Source organism: Lepidochelys kempii, chromosome 12 (genome assembly GCF_965140265.1).
Source record: "Lepidochelys kempii isolate rLepKem1 chromosome 12, rLepKem1.hap2, whole genome shotgun sequence".
In the NCBI taxonomy this organism is placed as follows: Eukaryota; Metazoa; Chordata; order Testudines; family Cheloniidae; genus Lepidochelys; species Lepidochelys kempii.
This window is the reverse complement of record NC_133267.1, coordinates 36,647,902-36,668,943: the sequence shown is the minus strand read 5'-3', so window position 1 is coordinate 36,668,943 and position 21,042 is coordinate 36,647,902. Positions and strand designations below refer to the sequence as shown.

The following is a 21,042-nucleotide window of genomic DNA, read 5'->3' as shown; positions in this document are numbered from 1 at the left end:
ATGCCCTGACTTTTGCACCCCCCACATTCCCACCCCCACCCTGAGCACCAAACGGGAGCTCCTGCACCCCCTTCCCCCCATTCCCACCTGCACCCTCGCACCAAATGGGAGCTGCCCAGGTAAGCACTCCATACCCAAACCTCCTGCCCCAACTCTGAGCCCCCTCCCTCATTCTAGCTCCTGGCCAGACCCTACACCCCAACCCCCAGCCTGCTCTTTCACCCCCAGCCCTGTGCTCAGTGCACTCCCACCCTCAGCTCAGTGCAGAGAGAGAGGAAGAGAATGGGTTAGAACCAGGGAGAAGGTAGGTACCCACTCTATGTGGGCAGGGCCAGGATCTCAGACTGGCAGTGGGCTGAGCGGGGCCAGCAGCCGGGACCCTGGCTGGCAGGAGCCGGCGGACGGAACCCCAGACCGGCAGCGGGCTGAGTGGCAGCGGCCTGAGCCACTGCCAGTCTGGGGTCCCAGCCGCCAGCCCCGCTCAGCCTGCTGCTGGTCTGGGGTTCTGGCTGCCAGCCCCTTGCCAGCCGGGGTCCTGGTCACAGATCCCGCTCAGCCTGCTGCTGGCCTAGGTGAACGGAACCCCAGGCTAGCAGTGGGCTGAGCAGGCCGGTGGTGTGAGATCAGCATTTTAATTTAATTTTAAATGAAGCTTCTTAAACATTTTGAAAACCTTGTTTACTTTACATACGACAATAATTTAGTTATATAATATATAGACCTATCGAGGGAGACCTTCTAAAAAATGTTAAAATGTATTACTGGCACACAAAACCTTAAATTAAAGTGAATAAATGAAGTCTCGGCACGCCACTTCTGAAAGGTTGCCGACCCCTGGGCTATAGCTTTGAGCAGGGGGAACTGGATGGATCAGAAGATTGGAAACGAACTGCAGAGCCCTTAACCTCTAGGGCAGAGGCTCAAACCCAGCTGAGGCCAGCAGGGGATGAAAGTTGTGACCATCTGACAGCCTGGGTGAAATTATTCAGGATGGGGATGTCTTAGTCCAATTCCTGTTGAACAAGTCTCTGTCTCTCTCACTCACCCACCACTGTGGCTGGCTCTCACTGGCACTCCTGTCTGTGTCCATGTAAAAGACAAAGATTAAATGGGCCGTGTTCCTCTGAGACAGGGGCCAAATGCATTGGCTGGGCAGCACTGCCATTGGCCCTGCTCTAGAGATGAAGAGAGGACAGGAGTTTTCAGCGCTGTGAATCCTGCTCCGAACACAGTAAAGCAGCAGCAACATTGTCACTTCCGTGGGGGGGGGGGAGAGCGTGAGTGCATGTATTGTCCAAGACAATTAAATAAGGACAGTAACACCTTTGATTTTGAACAAGCGCTGGTAGTGGGGTCATGTGTCTCCCGGGGAGTTAATTGACACCTCTGCCGAGCAGACGGACCACACTGCTGTTCCCATTGCCTATGCAAATCACGCTGAAAGCCAAATCAGAGCAGCTCTGTAAATCCTCCGCTGCAGACATGCCCAATTAATAAATGATGAACTGAGGCTAATAAGATGGCTTTAAATATTAATAGGACTGTACAAGCAGGGATAGGAACAACAGAGGTAGGAGATGGCTTTGCGGTGGGGAAAGAGGGATTTGGGGCATGGGAGCTACACAGTCATTCTCAACTGAGGCTTGGGGCTACAACTGTTTCCGGGCTGCTGATCTCTCTGCTGCTGACACATGCTGTGTCTCAGATGGTGGCTCTTGTCTCGCCGGCATGCTGCAGTTCTCTTCTATTCCCTTTTGGCACCACACGTTCTGTTATTTCTGCTTTGCACTTGGCCCACCTCCTGCCTCTGCCCATTAACTCTTTGGAGCCAGTGGAAGCAGTTGACGGCACAACAGGCTGCTGTGCTGCTGTGCACATGAGCCTTGTCGGCTGCACCGTTGGGTACTGTGCCAAGGTGACACGCTGGTCACTCCTGCAGTGCACAGATGCTTCTGCCATAAAAGTGAGACACACCACTCCACCCCCTCCCTGCAGAAGTCTCCCTTGTAGTTCATGGCTTCCATGTACCCAGGAGGACATCCTTATTTGAGGCTGTTCAACAGGGCTTGAACTCTTCACTGGCCTGGCTGGGCATATCCGAGAAGCTGCTTTCTTGTGACAGGCAGGGAGCAGTTACAGATCTGCAAGGTTGCAGATGTTTAATCTGAACAACTGTAGATGCTGCAGACCCAGTGTGTTGCAAATTCTACACGTGACTCCGAATGCTTGAGGGAGGGGCATGGGCTATCAGCCACATGAGTGGGGAGCTGGCACTTGCAGAGCTTTGAATCTCATCTCACACTGGGGAAGGCCATTGGCTTCAGGGGAGCTCCTCCTCATATGCAGGGATTCTGATCTCATCTGCAGATCAAAATCAGCTCCCAGTGTATTGCTCAAGTGTGGGGTGTCAGTTTAGTTTGAGTTCCTCTCTCGGCAGGGAATAATTGTGAAAGATCAGCTAATATGATCACACACACACAAGCCTGTCTAAGTACACAAACATACATGCCTATTCTGAATGTTCAGTTACCATGACTGTACATCCAAATGACCAGTGCAAAATCATCATAGTTGCACATGCACTTGGCTGTAATAAATTGTCTCTAATCATGAATCCCCCTCCAATAGGATTATTTGTAACGTCAAACTACTGAGCAGCCTCAGACAGCTGCATTTATATGAAAAACTAACCCATCAACAGCCTGTCAGGGAAATTATTTCTTCTTCTCCCACTCCAAACCCAAAAGGACCAAGCCGCAGGATCGACAAGCCCTGAACCAATGGCGGTCTGAGAACTCCCAATTCTCTGCTCATCAAGACTAGAAATGGGAGCTTTATCCCATTGGGAAGGAGACTTCCCAGCTTTCCATTGGGACCCACAGCACATTCTGCTAGCCTGTGACAAGTCCCAAGATTTCAGCCATTTATGTGCTATTATTCCGGAGAGAAAAGCCATTTTTGTGATGAACTTGTAGAGGTTTATTAGTGATAATTCCCCCCTTTTGCCTCCAAATCTTGGCCACTTGCCCTCCTGGTACTAAAAGCAGCTGCACTTCCCAGGTGGAGGCTTATGAATAAAGGACCAGCGATAGCTTTAAAGCCTCTTTCAAACATTTTGGAAACAGGCTTTCTGTGAGACGTTTGTCATGTAGAGACTATATTCCCCACGCATCATAGATGCGTCCCAAACTCCTGCCAGCCACCCCTGCACCCCATGTGGTTCAGGTAGTGACATGTAGGTACATGTACACACACACTAGACTGTTCTTTTCCCTGTGTAATGGGCCTGGGGAAACGGACTGAAATGCACTTGCAGGCATATTGCACGGCATGGCCTTCAGCCCCCTGAGGGTACAGCCAGCCGCTTCAGTAAATTACGCAGCAGGCTGAAAACAGTTCCTGCAGGGAGCCCTTTGTCCAGGCACAAGCCCTTAGATCTGGGCAATTCTTCCAGGCCTCCTTGCTGAGCCCTCCCAGCATGTCACTTGGCTGGGATTCATCGCAAGCCACCCAAGTCTGAGTTGATGGAGCTCTGGCGGGTTCTCTCAAGTGCGGGGGAGGGAGCTGTCTGTCCCGCCTCTTGGCCTCACCATTCCACTTTGCATCTCTCACGCACAGGCTACTACTATGACCTGGATGACTCCTACGATGAGAGTGATGAGGAGGAAGTGAGAGCCCATCTCCGGTGTGTTGCTGAGCAGCCCCCGCTGAAGCTGGATACTTCCTCAGAGGTATGCCAGCTGTTTGATCCTGCTGAGGTTACTCTTGAGGCTTTGTGGTCAGTCCTAAGGCTGAGGTGCCCTGAGCCAGCTCAGATTCTATGTGGTCACTGAGCATTATGAGGCAGAGCAGCCTAGGATACAGCCACGGTATGTTTCTTGCCAGGAGTACCATTGAGGACACTGTGGCTTTGCTCTGTATAGATTCTCAAACCTTTTCCACTGCAGAGGTAAATAAGTAGCAGCAGCAGGAGGCAAGCCGCAACCAAGGGTCACAGTGAAAGGATGGAAGGGGTGTTTTCAGACAAGGAAGGAGGCTGGGCAAGGTGGAAAGATACAGTGAGGGTGTTTCGGAGAGTTGATGCAGAGGAGAGACTGAGCTTTTCTCAGCTCAGAAAAGGGGCTGTAGGCTCATCATCCTCTGACTGCCTCACTGTACCCGAGGCTTAGCCATGGCTTGCTTAGCCCATTGCCAGCCTTTGGAAGAGAGCCTCTATTAATATGTAGCCCACTGCACTAATCATCTTCCCAGCATTTCACCAACATTAACTAACCTGTGTGAGACAGGGGAATGAGGATTTATTACCCCATCGGGCAGATGGAGAAACTGAGGTAGGGAGGTAAAGTGACTTGCTCGGGGCCACAGAGAGAGAGAGAGTGCCCAAGCCATAACCTTCCCTTACCCGTAGTCTGTTTGTGTCTTCAGATTGCAAGTCATTCGAGGCGGGGTTGTCTCTTTTCTGTGTCTGTATAGCACCTAACACAATGGGGCCTCAATCCCGACTGGGGGGCCTCGGGTGCTACCATACTATAAATATTTAAAAACAACACCAGGAAAAGAGGTGCTCGGAAGTCTGCTTTCCAGTCCCACGTCTGGACCGCTAGCCTGCAGCTCTCTGATCTGAACAAGCACAACGGTGCACTTTCCATGCTCCCTGTTGACAGGCTAATTCAAGCTAAATTGTCTTCAGCATTTAGGTTGGCCACCAATTCTGTTCCCTTTCCGGATGGCTTATACATCTGTGGTTTGGGAGGAAGTGAACAGCTCATTCTCTGTTTAAAAGACACTGGGTTTCCCATGCCACTGATTTTAGTATTATGGATTCCTTTCCAGACTGCGTAAGCATCCCCAGAGAAGCAGTGTGGTGCACATGGAATTATACCCCCATAAACCTATCTAGACAGAGAGAAATATATGACAGGGAAACATGACAGCAGGGTTTTTCATTGTTCAGCTGAAGAAAAGTCCCACTGAGCTTTGAAACTACTTATTTTTGTGGCTTTTCCCATTGCCAAACTCCAGAAATTGGAGTTCCTGCAGCTTTTTGGCCTGACCACCCAGCAGCAGAAGGAGGAGCTGCTGACTCAGAAGAGGAGGAAGAGGCGGAGGATGCTGAGGGAGAGGAGTCCATCTCCTCCCATGGTCCAGAACAAACGTCGGACGCCCTCACCGCGGCTGCCGCTCTCTACGCGCTACAGCCCTGATGAAATGAACAACAGCCCCAACTTCGAGGAGAAGAAGAGGTTCCTGACCATTTTCAACCTGACTCACATCAGCGCAGAGAAAAGGAAAGGTACGGCTTGATCCCTGCAGGCCAGTGGGTGAGGGGGGGATGTGGAGTGTTGGATTCTGCAGATGAGGCTCTAGTTACATATATGGCCCCATCACTATGGTATGAGGAAAGGAGAGGGAGCTCACAAAGCTGGTGGCCATGGGCTTTAGAGCAGCACTAGGAGAAATGTCTCGATTCCATGAACTTCTGTGTCACAACATGGTGATGGGCTTTTGCCCTGTGATGACATGTTGCCTCATGGTGCTATGACTTCCCCCCTAAGAGATGAGCAAGTAAAGTACCACCTCCGGTCCCCAACCCCACTCCCTACACATAGCACCCCCTAAGGTTTGAATTTCAGAAGTGCTGAGCACCCCCAGTTCCATTAGTCAGGGGGTGCTGCAGGTTCTCAGCACCCCTGCAAGGCGGGTCCTGAACTTCCGGGACAAGTGTCACTAGTCTGAGTTGAAGATGCCCACTTAACTCTTGATTTCAAGGTTTTCACTCTGCTGCAGGCTGGTTGGATCTGCTTTGCTTCTCCGGTAGATCCAGCCTCCCCTGTTCCTGATCTGTACTTTGGTTGTGGTGAGCAAAATGAGGGCATTTTCCATTGCCCAGGACGAAACCCTTTGGTGCTGGGGAGATAAAAATGGGCATCCAAAGGAATGTTTATCCAGTCGTGAGCCTGAACACATGAATGCCATCTCTCCCAGGACATGGCATGCAATCCGTCAGAAGCCTGGTGGGAATCTGCACAGTGCTGCAAGACAGTAGCACGGCTCCACTGGCCAGGCAGTCACCCCCTACCCGGAGCCAACACAAAGGGCCGTTCGTGTCCTGTTGTTCAACAGGTTTCGATAGATCAGTTAAGCTGATGCAGGAAGCATCCCTTACCCCATGCTCACCACCACCACCACCCGGATTATGGATAGTGCCGTATGCTGCTGGGTGGGCACAAGCAGTTAAGCAAAATGCACATTGCAGGCTCTGATTTGTAGCAACTGCAAATTCAGCTGATGTTCCTTTGCTGCCTTTGTGCCCAGTGCTGGCCAGGTGCCATGTTCATGTCTGTGTGCTATAACTCCAATGAGACTAATTTCCCATGTATGCACTTGCAAAGCCGAAAGTTGCCCTGTGCTGTCTGCTTGTGGCATCTTCCTACTTATCTCTGCTCCAGTGGGCAAAGGCTGCACTAAATCTCAGCTTCCCATCCTGCAGATAAAGAGAAACTGGTGGAAATGCTCCATGCAATGAAGCAGAAAAGTGTGACAGCAACAGTGGTGGTGAAAAGCTCCCCGCGGGACAGTCCCAGTCTCGCCTCAGCTGGTAAGTAGCAGGGCAGAGAAGCTGATGGAGGGAGACGAGGGGGATGGAGCGGATGGACAGACCGCCATGGTGTTCCTGAGAATTGGATCATAGGGACTAAAAAGTGTACCTAGTGGGCCTGATAATCCTCATACTTTGACTGGTTTTATTTCGATGTCAGTGAAATTACCCCAGGATGAGCAAGAGGAGAGCTGGGTCCAACCAGTAATGACTTCATAACTGAACTGGATATAATGGGCGACATTCACTTGTCATTCTGCCCATTCCCCACTCCTCCAAAGACAGACAGGTGGCTTTCACAGTAACTGGCTAATGCAGAGTATGTTGAAGTGATGGAGGTGGGAGGGTCAGGCCTTCTGCAGGCTTGGTGTTGAAACACTTCCTGAGTCAGATTTTCAAAGGGCCTCTACAGCATGTGCAGAGCCCACTGGGGTGCCCTGGGGAAAAGTTGTGCACAGTCATGTGCCAGACAGTCCAAGGTGCAGTGCACTGATCTGCAACGCCTGCTGTGGGGGGCAGGTGTTAAAGGTCCTTTAGCATTACAGGCCCACCTAACTCTTGGCACAGGATTTCTCTTCCAGCCCCAGCCAGCTGGAGGTAGATCTATCCTGTGCTGTGTGAATGTACCTTCTTCTAGAAAACAGCAAATCAACCAAAGGGCAGTGTGAGAGCCCTCCCCAGAGCCATGATGTGTCCAGCCATTCAGTAATGCCTCAGGGCAGGCAGGGACATTCAAATCAAGCATCCCAAGCACCACTAGAAGCTAGTAACTCTGTAATGTTTTATTCCCCAAAGAGCCCCTGGTGCAGCAATTTCCTGTGGATTCAGATAACCCTGTTGGTATCACCACCTCCTTGCCAGACACGCAAAAGACAGCAGAGCCCAGCAGATTAGAACAGCTGAGACCACATGAGCTCCAGAGGGCCAAAGAACCAGCTCCTGTCTCTGCTGAGAAGCCCAGGCTGAACGATGGGCACACCGGGAAGAAGAGCCTGAGCATATTCAATTATGTCAGGGGCCCTTTGCCTAAGGATATCCCGGTGCCACTCTCTCACAGCATGAATGGGAAGAATAAGCCATGGGAGCCCTTCATAGCTGAAGAATTTGCACATCAGTTTCACGAGTCTGTGCTGCAGTCCACACAGAAAGCATTGCAGAAGCACAAAGGTAATGGGACAGACTCAGAGGGGAAATGGAGGGGGGAGACAGCAACAGTATATATGTACAAATAAGAGCACTGCACCAAATTCTCAATGAGGCTTCCATCTAAGCTCTGAAGCAAGTGTCCGCACTTTTGCACATGTAAGATTCTGCATGCAAACTTTTTTCCTCACCTGAGTTTTAGCACATGCAGATCCTGAATAGAGGCCAAATTTTATTTGCTTGTACAATGTCAGGTACATCAAACCTCCAGTTTGTGTACACAAACGAGATCTGCATGTATACATGGGAGTTTGTGTGCACAAAAACCTAGACGTGAAATAAAAATGCGTGCAAAACTTGTGCATGTAAAATTGTGGGAGTTAGTTTAGAAAATCTGGCTATTGGTACAAATATAATGCTTGCCCAGCCAGCGATACTTTTGTTTCTTACGTGTTCTAGAAAAAGAGTTTTAGAAATGACCATTATGGGAAGGCAGAAAAGCACATCTGATTGCCAGCCATGTGGGTACTCAATGTAAGCACGAAGCACCATCTGTTTCTGGAAGGTACCAGGAAATTACAAATATATCTGTGCTTTCCCATCACTGAAACAATTACAGTAGGAAGTAAAAATATGGGAACTTCATGAGAGGCACTGAAAATATGGCTCACTCACTGAAAAGCTCATTAATTTCAATGGGCAGAAGTAAAGTTACTACAGTGTGTAGGGAGCAACTGTTAATAGAAAATTTTTTTAAAAAGTATTAAGAAAGCAGAGAGGAGCAGCATACAAAAAAGTAGACTGTCTGGGGCCATAAATGTATGCAATGACTGGCTCAGAGGGCCATTAAAATCTACTGAAGACATCTCCAACGCTGAGGAAGAAAAGTTTAATCTTATAGACAAATTAATATCCCATAGGCAGCATATTAATGCAGCCTGATAAAAAATGTTTTTAAACAAGAAGCCTATTTTAAGAGCACACATTCAGTGATTAGGTCACTTGACTGACGGGCAAGAGACTAGCGCTCTAGTCCCAACTCTGCCACTGACCTACTGTATGACGTACAGCAAGTCACATAATTTCTCTGCACCTCTGTTGTTCCTCCTTCCCTGTCTCTATCTTGCCAGTTAGGATCTCACCCTAAAGAGCTTAGGGGCCACTAGGCGCTACTATAATACACATAATAGTTGAAGCATTTTAGAAAAGCAGTAACACATTTCCAGGCGTGTGTGTCATCGGGAGAGAGTGAGGATTAGAGCAGGACTGTGAATAGAGTTTTCTTGTACTCACTGCACCTTCTGTTACAAAGGGTGCCAAAGGGAAGTTGCAGCCTTGCATTTGGCATTCTCTTCACATTGATGCAAGTGCATGGAGTTCGTTCACTCATGCTTTTTAGATTTATCAACCATCATGATTCCCCATGGGCCATCTGGGCAGTCAGGGTCAGACTGTTCCTCGCAAGCAGGGAGACAGAGAATTCTAATCAGACACTAGTGGCCAGGTGATCCAAACCCCAGCTCCCACACTCCTCTTGTCTCTGCCAAATGAGGAGTCAAGCTTCTTAGCCCTTGTGGCTACCTGGTACAGTAACCAGACACTGCTACAAGCCTGATTGTCAGTGGAGCTTCAACATCTGACCCGCACTTGTGCATGCCCACCTGTGTGCATAGGTGTTAGTGCAGAGCAGGTATATGCACACAGATGGAGGCAAGGGTTGGAAAATCAGTCCTAATATACTTCATTGCAGGACATGCTTTGACACCCAGAAATTAGGCTGATTGCAGGTGGTAGCTGTGGAATTAGCTCATGTAGACTATCCGCACTGGCCCGGGCCTAGAGATGTCCTCCAGTACTGTGCCTTGTTTAGTTTGAAATGTCTTCTGAGAACATTAGAAGTCTTCTTTTCTCTTTAGTTCTAACTGATTGTTTTCTGTTCCTGTCTTGCTTCCAGGAAGTGCAGCAGCACTTACTGCAGAGCAGAACCACAAAATTGACACCTCTATCCATTACAACATTCCTGAGCTTCAGACCTCAAGCAGGGTCCAGCTGCCTCAACAGAATGGGCAGCAAGACACCCCACTGGCACGAAAGGGGCTCATCCCACCCGAACAGGACAAGGACTCTGACTCAGAGGGGGAGGAGGAGGAGGAAGAAGAGGAGGAAGAGGAGTACCCCAGACCTAAATGGCAGGGGATCGAGGCAATCTTCGAAGCTTACCAGGAACATATAGAAGGTAAGGGAAAAGGATTACAAAGGGGGACAGCAAGGCGATTTCAAGCCCTCCTATCACCTTGAGGTCTCAGTCCTATAAATGACAGTATGGTATTTCTGCTACCATCTCAGGGGATGCTCACATCACTACATTTTCTGTAATGTTAGAGAAGGTGGAATTTTGGTGAAACTTCCACCTTCAACTTCAGCTGGAGTGGAGAAGGAATAACAGGACTACTGCTGTCCCTGTTGCTGCAGTTGCTTGCTTGACTGTCCTCTGTCAATATTGAAGGGTTATCTCTCTAATAATGATAAGAACTGCTCTGTGCCTATTAGTTTCTCAGAACACTTGGCTCGAGCCTTGGCTCTGCCATCGACCCATTGGGACCTTGGGCATGTTACTCTGTGCTTTAGTTTCCCGATCCGTACCATGGGGATTAAAAACAGATCAGTCTCACTGGTGAGGCAAATTTATTCACATCTGTCGAGCACTTTAAGATCCTCCAACGGAAGGGGCTGTGGAAAAGCAGAAGGCTGTTAATTAGCAGAGGATAGACATAAAGGCGACAGGTGTGTATGAAAATTCATTAATACAACCCAGCGCCTTAGAGCACTGTCTGTAAGGCTGCACAGGGAAATGGAGTCTGGTTTCAAGAGCGCAAAACCCCTTGATGTTTTTCTTCTTAGTCTCCTGCTTTATATTCTTGAAATGTGTCTAAAAATAACCTCGCTGACGCACCGCCTCAAGCTGGCAATGGAGATGCCGTACAGGTGTCAAACGGTGACCTGGTGCACCCTCCACTGTGCCCCAAAACAATCAGATCGCTCAACCACTGGCATGTGCTGCACCCAAGGGGCTGTGAGTCATTTTCTTTTGAACAACACTTCACTTAAGGGCTGTCAGTCTCATCTGTGGAGAGACACTTTAGGAATTACAACACAGCTAATTACTAAATGGCGAGCTGGAGCCAAGTCTCAGGAAAACACAAATGCAGATTGATCACCAAGTCTTTCCCTAATTTATTGCAGTTATAAATACATATGTAGCCTGCAACTCAGAGTCTGAAATAGGACTGGGGCATCTTTTACCACTATTGGTGAATCTAATTTAATCTGTTTTACACAGCACCCAGCTCTATGGTTATCCACCTGATTCTCCAGCTCTTAAGACTCGGGTCTTTGTTCATGCCACTGCAATTAGTCCTCCGTGATTAGACGGTTATCAAAAATACACACCAACCTTTCAGTGTCAATACAGCTGGCTAACCTATGAACACCTATGAATGCTCCACACATTCAGTGCTGCACAAATTTTGCTACATGCTGTTTTATTTTCCAGCGCTCTGATTATTCTTTGTGTTCTTGATAAGATGATAGAAATATTGAACAGCCTCCAGTGGATCAGCTGCGTTAGCTTCCCCTCTCATTTTATCATGGTTAGCTTCCCCTCTCATTTTATCATTGTTAGTGTGCAAGACCCAATAATGTTTCTGATACCCTGGAAGTTAATTACATCTCACTTACTCAGATCCTTATGAATACTGTCTAAATTATCTTTTAAAAAACTGAAAGGTACCGTTAGCTTTCTCAAAGGAGCTTCGGCAGTGTTTTTTCCATAAGCTGCGGATCCTTTATTTGACTTCAGGCTGCCTTGCAGATCAATTTTTACTTTCCTTTAGAAAATGATTATACTAGTTTGCATTCCTGAGATCCTTTCATCTTGGAGGATCCCAAAGTATTTCACCAACAGCACCACTATAATGTAGCTACCTCTGCTGTGGGTGGTGGTAGCCATCTGGCTCAAAGCAGACTGCACATGGAAGGAGGAGTTGTGGACAGGAGTACAGTTCTGCCTTAAGAAAAGTGGCATTGGATGGTTAAACTCCACACGGAGCAGAGAGAGTCTCTGTTTAAAGTGTGGAGTCAGAAAATGACAGAGGAAAAATGGACCTCTCTCAACAGCTCTGCTCCCTGTATATATTTGGACTCCTGTCTGATGCTGTAATAAGCTTTTATTCCTGTTAGCCTTGCAGAGGCAACAGAGCTGTGGGAGAGGAAGCTGGATGCTATATTTTGGCTCACCCATCAATGGAATCTTTGTTCCAGCTGCAGAGCCTGTTCTCCATTCCCATAGTATTTAGGCACCTAGTTGATGAGGCACAAGTGATAAAGAACCCAGCGTGTCTCTCAGATCCTAGGCTGTATTTGCATGACTGGCAATTAAAAAAATCCTTCCTTTATACAAACTGAACACACTTGAACTCAATGGAAGATAGGAGCCTAAACACCTTTAGGAGCTGGGCCTACATTCTGAAGAGGCGGTAAGTCTGGAACCAGCACCATGCTGCATTCTAGAGGCACTGTAAACTGCCTGGAATTTATTTTAATCTACTTGGGAAGGGCAGAGTTAATCCTGCTGGAATAGGAGAGAATGTGGCGACGTGTCCTGCCTTAACTTTTTACAGATCTGTCCAGTGTGCCAGTGCTTGGTTTAAAGAGTGCCAATGGCCATTTCTAGTGAACACACAAATGAACACCTTAGGAACATTGCAGCATGGCACACAAATTTTAGGGAAAAGGCCAAGATATGGAGGACTCTTCCATCCATGAGGTTATGTAGTTTGCTGCACAGTTGATCGCTGGCTACAGTGGTGGAGTCCTTAATCTCCATGACATAATGTGGTGAGAACATTTTCAGTAGTGGTGGATGAAGGTTGAGAGGTCCATGCTGGAGCAGACTGGCATGTCTGACATCCTACCTCTGGCAGTGACCTTCTGAGGTTTCAGAAAAAGGCCAACGTCAAGGGTGAGAATTCAAGAGCCTGGTGTGGAAAAGACTAGCCAGACCAGAGATGCTATTAGCCAAATATTCTGATGATACCATGCAAGGCTGATGGTTTCTCATTTGCTTGCAGAACAAAATGTGGAACGCCAAGTGTTGCAGACACAGTGCCGACGGCTGGAGGCCCAGCACTACAGTCTCAGTCTGACTGCAGAGCAGCTGTCACACAGCATGGCGGTGAGTGATGGACACTTTGACACGCTCAGGGGTGGGTGGGGCCGAACCTACTGGAACCCCAGTAGAGGCAAATTGGAGACTGCCCTTTGGAATGGCAGGTGAGGACAAGAGAACAAACACATGTAGTCGTGTTGCTTAATGCACTACTGGAAAGCACTCAGACACTACAGTGATGAGTGTGATGTAAAAACCTGTATAGAATAGCATGCTTCTCAGATGACCTACTACCCATTTGTATACAACATCCTCTGGAATAAAACTGCACTAGCAAGTATCATGCAGACAGGGCCACTGTAAGCAGCATGACCCTGGTAGCAAGGAAAGGAGACCCATCCAGAGTCCATGCAAACCTATAAACAACTTGTAGGGCAAAACTACTCCCCTGTGATTCTCTCTGCTTGCTCAGTGCCCCCACCATCAACCGGGAATTCAGCATGTGCAGGGCAGTAGGATTATTATAACACTTGCCGTGTAGGATTTTTTAAAATGCAGCAGTACAAGTTTTGCCATCCCTTTTAGTTTCCTGGCTAGCCCACTGAAAAGCTGGCTGCATGGTTCCCCACCTCTTCACCACAGGGAAAAGACATGGGCTGGCTCCAGACTAGGCTGGATGTCAGGATCTCCATTCTTAGGGCAGGAGTGATGAAGCAATAGGATGGACAAACGTAAGAGGGAACAGTGCTGGAAAAAATACAGATGCCACAAAGTTTGAGGAAAACATGATTCCGAGCTCACTTACTCAGGTCAAACTCAACGCGACTACCCCAGCCCGGGAAAAGAATCAGCTCTTCTGATTTGATCCAACTTTGCTGTAATTTCCATCTGTCCACCAAGCCACCTAAATGTTGGCTGCAACAAACCCAGTGGCCTCCCTCTGCAGAACAGCATAATATATCCACCACAGAGGCACACCCTGGAAGAGAGGCACTACATGCACATACCAGCCTGTCAATGTCCCCTTTTTAACTTTGTTTTTTCCTACTTTCTTACAGGAACTAAGGAACCAGAAGCAGAAGATTGTCTCGGAAAGGGAGCGACTTCAGGCCGAACTAGATCACTTGAGAAAGTGCCTTGCGTTGCCTGCAATGCAGTGGTCTAGGGGTTATTTCAAGGGATATCCCAGGTGACGCTCCCTTGCACTAGGCTGAACATATAGTATAGAAATAATAATCTATTTTATTACCTTGAATATTTAATATTTTTCACTGGGAGGTTTGAAGCTAAAATATAAATGGAGAATGTGCCATGCATGAAGCAAAGGATTATGGGATCCAGAAAAAATACCCACCTCTATCTTGACTTCAATGCAACTGAATCTTTGTAATTCTGCAAGCAACCCACCCATGAAGGCTAGATTTTGTTTAATTTTAATGAGGGGTGTTTTTTTTTTCCTCCTTCCCCTCCACTTTTTAATTATTTTTTTAAAATCTGATAAAAGACTTCATCAACAACACTAATAACCACCTCCCTGTAGAGGGGGTGCTGTCCACACACAAAATCATTCTTTTGTTGCCATATTAGTCCAACTACTGTACCATGGAGTTGGCCTGTTCTTCACTGGGAAGATGGTGTCTCTCGTGTTAAGAGGAAGTTGGGTACACTTTTGAAAGCAAATGAACTGTGTCTCTCACATACGGAAAGCTATGGTAGCAATCTGCAGAGTAACAAGTCCTGGAAGGAGCAAACACAGCTTCAGAACTTCAGCCTTTCCCTAAATCAACAGGCTTTCCACTGGAAATGCACTTCGCTATAAAAAATAAAGTGAATAAACAAACCGAAGGTACCTTTTATTACTGTTTGGGGGGTAGGGAGCGGAATGTACAGAACACACATGCACACACCTAGTGAGAGAAACACACACAAATTACATACCCTAGTGGGTAAAATTTTCATACAAAGTCAAACGATTTTGCAATTAAAAAAAACAAAGTCAAAAAAGGTGCTTCAGCCTTGTACTGTGTATATATTTAAAAAGTTTTGTATGTTTTTATTACTTTAATTATTGTTATAAAAAGCTTGCCATTTTTAATATGTTTCTGCTTTTTTTTTTTTTTTTTTTGGCAAAATAACTTGCTTTTAGTGTTTGTACTGCTGCTGGTCAGGACATGAAAAATATTGAAGTGTTTTTTAAAAAAAAAAAAAAAAAAAAAAGCTTTCCCCTGGGGCATGTGCTATCACTTCTGTTTTTTGCTTTGTGTAGCATCAGTTACTGGTACAGAAAATTCTGTTACTAAAAGGTGAGGAATTAATTATTCCTTACTGCCCTTTCACAGATGTTTTTTTTCCCCTTCAAGCTCTTCAAAAGTTACATTACAAATAGGACCAGCTCCTACTAAATGGGGAAGGGAGGGGAAAAGTCTGTGTTGGGAACAAAAGTTCAGGAACTAAATGAACTGTTTGGGTCTATGATTCAGCTTTACTGATGTTTTTCAGCGCTCTGATTAGTACTCTAGAAAAATGTGTTAGCAATGAGGTGTTAGAGAACTACAGGAGAGGAAGCAGTGCAGACTGAGCTGAACTTCCCCTGTTCTTTATTCACATGAGAAACACCAGTGGGAATAGGGAGGAGGAAGTAGAAATTCTCCCAGCTTGCCCTTTCGTTCTCTTCCAGTTAGTTATTCCTCTGAATAACATTTCTGAACTAGGACGACCTCCTTCACAAAGAGCTCGCTTGAAGTTCAGTTTACAGTTGGGTTATCCCAAACCTAGCTGAGCTCTATTCCTTGTAAGCAGCCAAGGGGCAGCTGCTGGCAAAATTCAGTCTTTTCTGAGCAGTGCACAGGAACCAATTTTGTTTATTAATTTCTTAGATGGGTGAGGGATACTGTGGGTAATAGACTTCTGCTTCCCCCTACTTCCTAGCAGCTGGCAGTAATATTGCATTTGCTGTGCATGTTATCAGGAATATTTCATCTTAAATTAAGATGACGTGGCAGCAGGAGGGACAGCACTAACAGGCTCTTCATTTTCAGCTGTAAATTAGACAGGAAAGGCCAGAGGTGGATGTGTCCCATTCCCCTACTCAACAGCTTGAGGGAAGGAGTCATGGGACAGTTGAGGGCAAAAGTAGCACAGACATCTCTGATCAAAATCTACGTACTACTGTCTTGTCTCTAGACTTGGAGATGTCTCCTTCAACAGCAGATTTTGGAAGACAGAGATAGCCAGAGATACCTGTTCTGTTGGAACAGTGAAACACTTGGAGTGGAAAAACAGCCTCTAGTTATCACAACATGCTCTAGACAAGGTTCATAGCCTTCCACCTCCCTGTTATTTGCTTTAGGTTTCTAACAGTCAACACTTAAAAGGCAAGCCATTTAGGCTATGTCTACGCAACACAGCTGTTTGGCAACAGGAGAGAGCTCTCCCACTCACAAAAAACTTCCACCCCCAGCAAGCAGCTTCAGCTGCAGAAGAGCTCTCCTGTCAACAAAGTGCTGTTCACACCACTGCTTTTCGTCTGCAAAACTTTTGTTGTTCAGGGGGTGTGTGTGTTTTTCACAGCTCTGAACAACAGAACTCGTTCAGTTTCCAGTGTAGACAAAGCCTCAGTCTGTTGCTGGTTTTCAGAAGAAACATTCATGCTGCCCACTAAATCTCAGGCAGGGCAAGAGTTAGCCTATTGCATTCCTAGATTATGTGTTCTCAGATGGCAGTGACAGTTAGTTCAAGCTCTTGCATAGCTCATGATTGAGGAGCCAGCCAGAGTGACGATGAGGGCAGAACAGAGAAAAGCAAATCCATGTGCTACTGTTTAAGTAACATCCACCTGTTGTTAAATGCAGCACCTAGAGGCTATGATTTCCCTTTAGCCATAGCTCCTACAAACACCCAATTGCAACCCTGCTACAGTTTCCACATTGAAGGCTCTTTTCCCTCCTTCCTCCCCCCATGACAATCAGATTAAATAAAGCTAAGGCTGTAATGCCGCATGAACAATAAATAAGGAAAAGGACCAGAAAGGAAAGCTAAAACTAATGCCTATGGTAAGCCATGCAATTCTATATTTTTTCCCCTTTTGTATTGGTTTTTAGGGCAGTACAAACAGCAAACCTCCAGCCTATCTTGAGCCCATTCCATTTTGCAAATGGAAGAAAATAAAGCAGTCGCTGACTAGTGTCAATTTAGCTTTATCAAAAAAGCTGAAATGATGGATTGTATGACTGCTCATGTGTGATTCTTCTTTTCTGGTGGGCTGACACTATTTTCCCTCTGGGAGACTGAAGAGCAGACAAAACTACATCAACATATACAATAGGAAGAACAGCAAATATTACACTGCACAGTTGACTTCAGAGCTGATTTATGCCACTCTGGTTTCAGAGTATTTACATGAAGGAACTTCTGTCTTCCATGACTAGCAATGTCTTCACAGCAACAGGCCTGCAGTTTTCCTTTCACTCAGAGGGCAGAGATCTTTTTTAAAGTGCCATTCTGAGCAGGCAAGTGACTAGAATACTATGTGGTTTTAAAGATTTACTCTCAGTTGATGATTTTGTTATCAGACTTGCCTATTTTTACAACTTAAAGCGAGCCCATTTTTAATGCCAAGGTAGGTTACTGCTAACCTGAAACTAAAGCCATAGCCTTCCTGCTTCATACACTGTCAGCAATCAAAGATTCTAGCATCAGAATTTAGTTGGCAATGCTGCTGCTGAGGTAACTAGAATTTAGCTTCTGGTGTTCAGTCTTGTAAATACTGCACGACTGACAGCAGAAAAAAGTTGAGTGGGTAGTAGTAGATGAGGCAGCTATGACTCAGAATACACCAAGCCGCAATGTAATGCTGTTTTTAGAGTCACTTTTCTAATCGTAATTGCATTTTAAATATTGGAGGCTCTTTAAAAAGAGCAGGGCTCAGTTTAAAGAAAGAAAGGAAGTTACCACTGCTTTGTGTTTAAGGTCTATTCTTGCATGAGCAAAAAAAGCGCATAAAAAAAGCACACATTCTTGGTTTAACTTACCTGTTTAAGAAGCAAAATACACTTATAGCTGACAGTTCTTTAAACCAGATTGCATAGCAAGCCTTTGGCCTACTAGCTGCCAATTCTCAGACTTCATGATAATTTTAACACAGAAAAATACACTTTATGTTTAAATCACTGTTTCCCCTCCCAGCCTATGATAAAAAAGTTCATTGTCAGTTTATCTATCAATTTCAATACACTGCAGAGTGGGAGTTCACAAGCACACCACCAGATGGCAATGTTTATGAGCCTGTTTGAAAATGTAACTTTGCTTTGCAACAATTCCTGTACTTGAGTGTTGATTCCACCCCTATCCCCCATTCCTCAAATACCAATAGAGAAAGGAGCTAATCACCAACTTCTTGACCCACTGCTTAAAAAGTCTCAGTAATACTCCCCTCCCTCTCCCCTGCCCCAAGGGCCATGTTGACTGGTTGTGTTTATTTGTATGTACCCTGTGCAGAATTGCTAGAGCAGTAAAAACCAGAGCATGGGAGGGAGAGGCAGAGGGGGAGGAAGCCCAGGCCTGCTGGGGGCAGTTTAGATGCTGTGAAAGAAAAATTAAACCTGTTCTAAGTGTACTTGTTTGAATTAATTGTAATGTAATATATTATTTGTTGAATGTAGTAATTAGGTATTTATGAATATATTGCTGTAATTTCTGACAACATCCAAAAAATAAAATTGTCCTAAATCATGGCAAAGGATTGTTTTTCCCTCCCACTAGTGGATGGAAAAGTTACACTGATCCAGAGTGAAGGACAACATGTGCAATGCACTGCCATTTACAAGATTTCAGCAAAAAGGCATTGTGTGGTTGACACTACATCATGGCATTTAGCCAGCACCCAGCCCAGCTTGGGCTCTACAAGCTGTTTTAAGTCAGGGGATTCGTTATTTCAGAAGGATCAAGTCAGTCCAGAGTATCCTACCTCCTGTTCCATCATCAGATACATAGGCCAGTTCACTCTGAACCACCTCACTATAATGAGATACATACAAGTTAACCAGAGACTACATAAAAGAGAATGGGATAGCAAAAACAGCACAGGGGAAGCTCAGAAGGGAGTAGATGGTGGGAGATATCTGGAAGACCATTCAATGTTTGAGAGTAAAGGCAGTAGGGAAACATTTGTCTGAAGACATGGGGAACATTATGGTGATTAAATACTGCTGCCTGATGAGAGCCATGGACAACAGACTTGCTTTCCATTGAGTGAAGGGCAGCCCCCATACACACACATTCAGCTACATTTGATTCCTTGTGGTGTTCACAGTGATGCAAGTGCTATAACTGAGCCTAAAGCCAACAGTAAGACCAGTTTATAGATTCTGAGATAGACAAGGCCCCTAATGTCAGCTGCAAAGGGCAAGAGAAGAGGAGGTGTTTTCACACAATAGCATCTATATCTTCACACAATTAGTGTACCAGTGGATGTTAAAGGAAAAGGAGTCTTATTCCTCCGACAGACAGTTCACTTTTATATGCATGATTTTTTTTTTTTAAAACAAATAGTAACGTCAGTCAAAAGATCAAAAGAACAATATACATCACCGTGATAGGTCTTCCAACTACCAGGAATATTTCCTTCCGCTCCTCCAACTGGTTTTTGAACCCACTTCTTAGTCTTCCAAACAGCCAGCAGATTGGCTAGGTTCTCCCCTTTACTGCTATCCACACAGAGCCTAGCACAGCAACTGGCATTGATTAAAGATTAGATTCAGTGCACTGGGAGCTAAGCTACATCATAATCTTTTGCTTTCAAACTATCACCTATCCCTGCAGTGTCCAGGAACAGGCTCTATGAATGCCACCTAATATTTTCTCTGTTGCAGAGATTATTGTTATGATAATACTATATTCAGGAAAACCAACAAAGGGATTGTTTTTTCTTAGTATAAATGAGAGAAATGCTGCTGGTAAGCTACCACCTGCCACAGCTGTATCCACAAAGAATCTCAGTGGCCTGCTAGAAGCAGTATCTGAACCAAATGAGGTAGTGCGTGTTCTCTTTAAAGCTGTATCTTCCCACTGAGGGAGAAATACAAAGCTACAAGTGCAGAGAGAGAGCAACAGTGCACTTAAATGGCCTTGGCCAGCCAGCCACGTGACCTCATCTATCAGCTGTGCTCAGAGATGAATATATGTTGTAAGTGATGGCCCAGTTGAAGAAACAAGCCTCACCATGCAGTAGAGTTGTGTTAAAATCCATATATCACTCTGTACCCCAGGGAAGCCACAGGACTGCTGTGCATCCAGGTGTTTAAAACAGTCCTATTCTGTGATCTTCCTCAGCCAGGCTTTAGACAACCAGAGGAAGGAGAAGAACAAACACTAAACTAAGAGCATATTTATTGCTGCTACATATCATTTAAGAGATATAAAAAATCCCTCCAATAAGGCAATAACAAGAAAAACCTCCCCACAGCATCTAACTGCTGCAACCAATTCATCTTGCAAAGACAGCTGCACATGGGGCTGGAAGAGTTCTGCCAGGTAGAATCATTTGTTTTGCCAAAGATGCTCATTATAGAGCAGAAGCTGTTCACGAGAGCTGCTGAGCAGGGAATGCCCTCTGTGCCATCAGCAGTCCTCAACTTATTAATATGCAGCCACAAGGCTGCCTTCTTTCTATTGCCTGCATGCAAACTGAGGGAAACCAGCCTTCATGCAAACACCACAGAGCCTCAAGTTAGACACAATTGACAGGAAATGTATAAGACTTGCATGGTTTTTAGCAGAGATCTATACAGGGCATTTAAGACATAAAAACAGCATAAGGCAAGTTCCATTAGGACTCATTAATAGTGTCCATAGGGCAGAGTCCTCCTACTATTATTGCCTCATCCCATGAGGGTTTTAGACTGTCAGAAGGCATCTTAGAAATCCTGGGACTGGGCACTCTCACCCGGCTGAAGGTTTGTGCGTAGCTTGTACATGTGATCTAAGGCTTGAGTAAGAAAAGTCCCAGTGGTGTTGATCTCCATCAAGGTCAGATTATCCAGCTAAAAGACAAGGAGGGTGACATTACAGCAGTATTTGGGGAAGCAGCACTACAGTCTCTCACTATGGCAAAGGAAGGTCAATCTATGGACAAGTC

General features: G+C 45.9%; 2 protein-coding genes across 6 annotated transcripts in view; one reads left to right on the top strand and one right to left on the bottom strand.

Annotated features, from left to right (window-relative positions):
* Positions 1-18,645, top strand: part of GSE1 (Gse1 coiled-coil protein) — a 355,660-nt gene extending 337,015 nt beyond the window's left edge. For all 4 annotated transcript variants that reach the window (XM_073308113.1, XM_073308111.1, XM_073308112.1 and 1 more), the window contains 7 exons: positions 3,619-3,731; positions 5,023-5,293; positions 6,491-6,598; positions 7,394-7,765; positions 9,696-9,977; positions 12,871-12,974; positions 13,967-18,645. In XM_073308113.1, coding sequence (XP_073164214.1) covers positions 3,619-3,731; positions 5,023-5,293; positions 6,491-6,598; positions 7,394-7,765; positions 9,696-9,977; positions 12,871-12,974; positions 13,967-14,101 — 1,385 coding nt within the window. In that variant the 3' untranslated portion in view covers positions 14,102-18,645. The remainder of the gene's footprint in view (positions 1-3,618; positions 3,732-5,022; positions 5,294-6,490; positions 6,599-7,393; positions 7,766-9,695; positions 9,978-12,870; positions 12,975-13,966) is intronic.
* The window catches only part of GINS2 (GINS complex subunit 2), an 11,296-nt gene continuing 5,361 nt past the window's right edge, over positions 15,108-21,042 (bottom strand). Inside the window, exon 5 of one of the 2 annotated variants that reach the window (XM_073308118.1) lies at positions 15,108-20,947. In XM_073308118.1, the coding sequence (XP_073164219.1) occupies positions 20,822-20,947 (126 nt within the window). In that variant the 3' untranslated portion in view covers positions 15,108-20,821. The remainder of the gene's footprint in view (positions 20,948-21,042) is intronic. The other variant, XM_073308119.1, reaches the window with a different exon arrangement.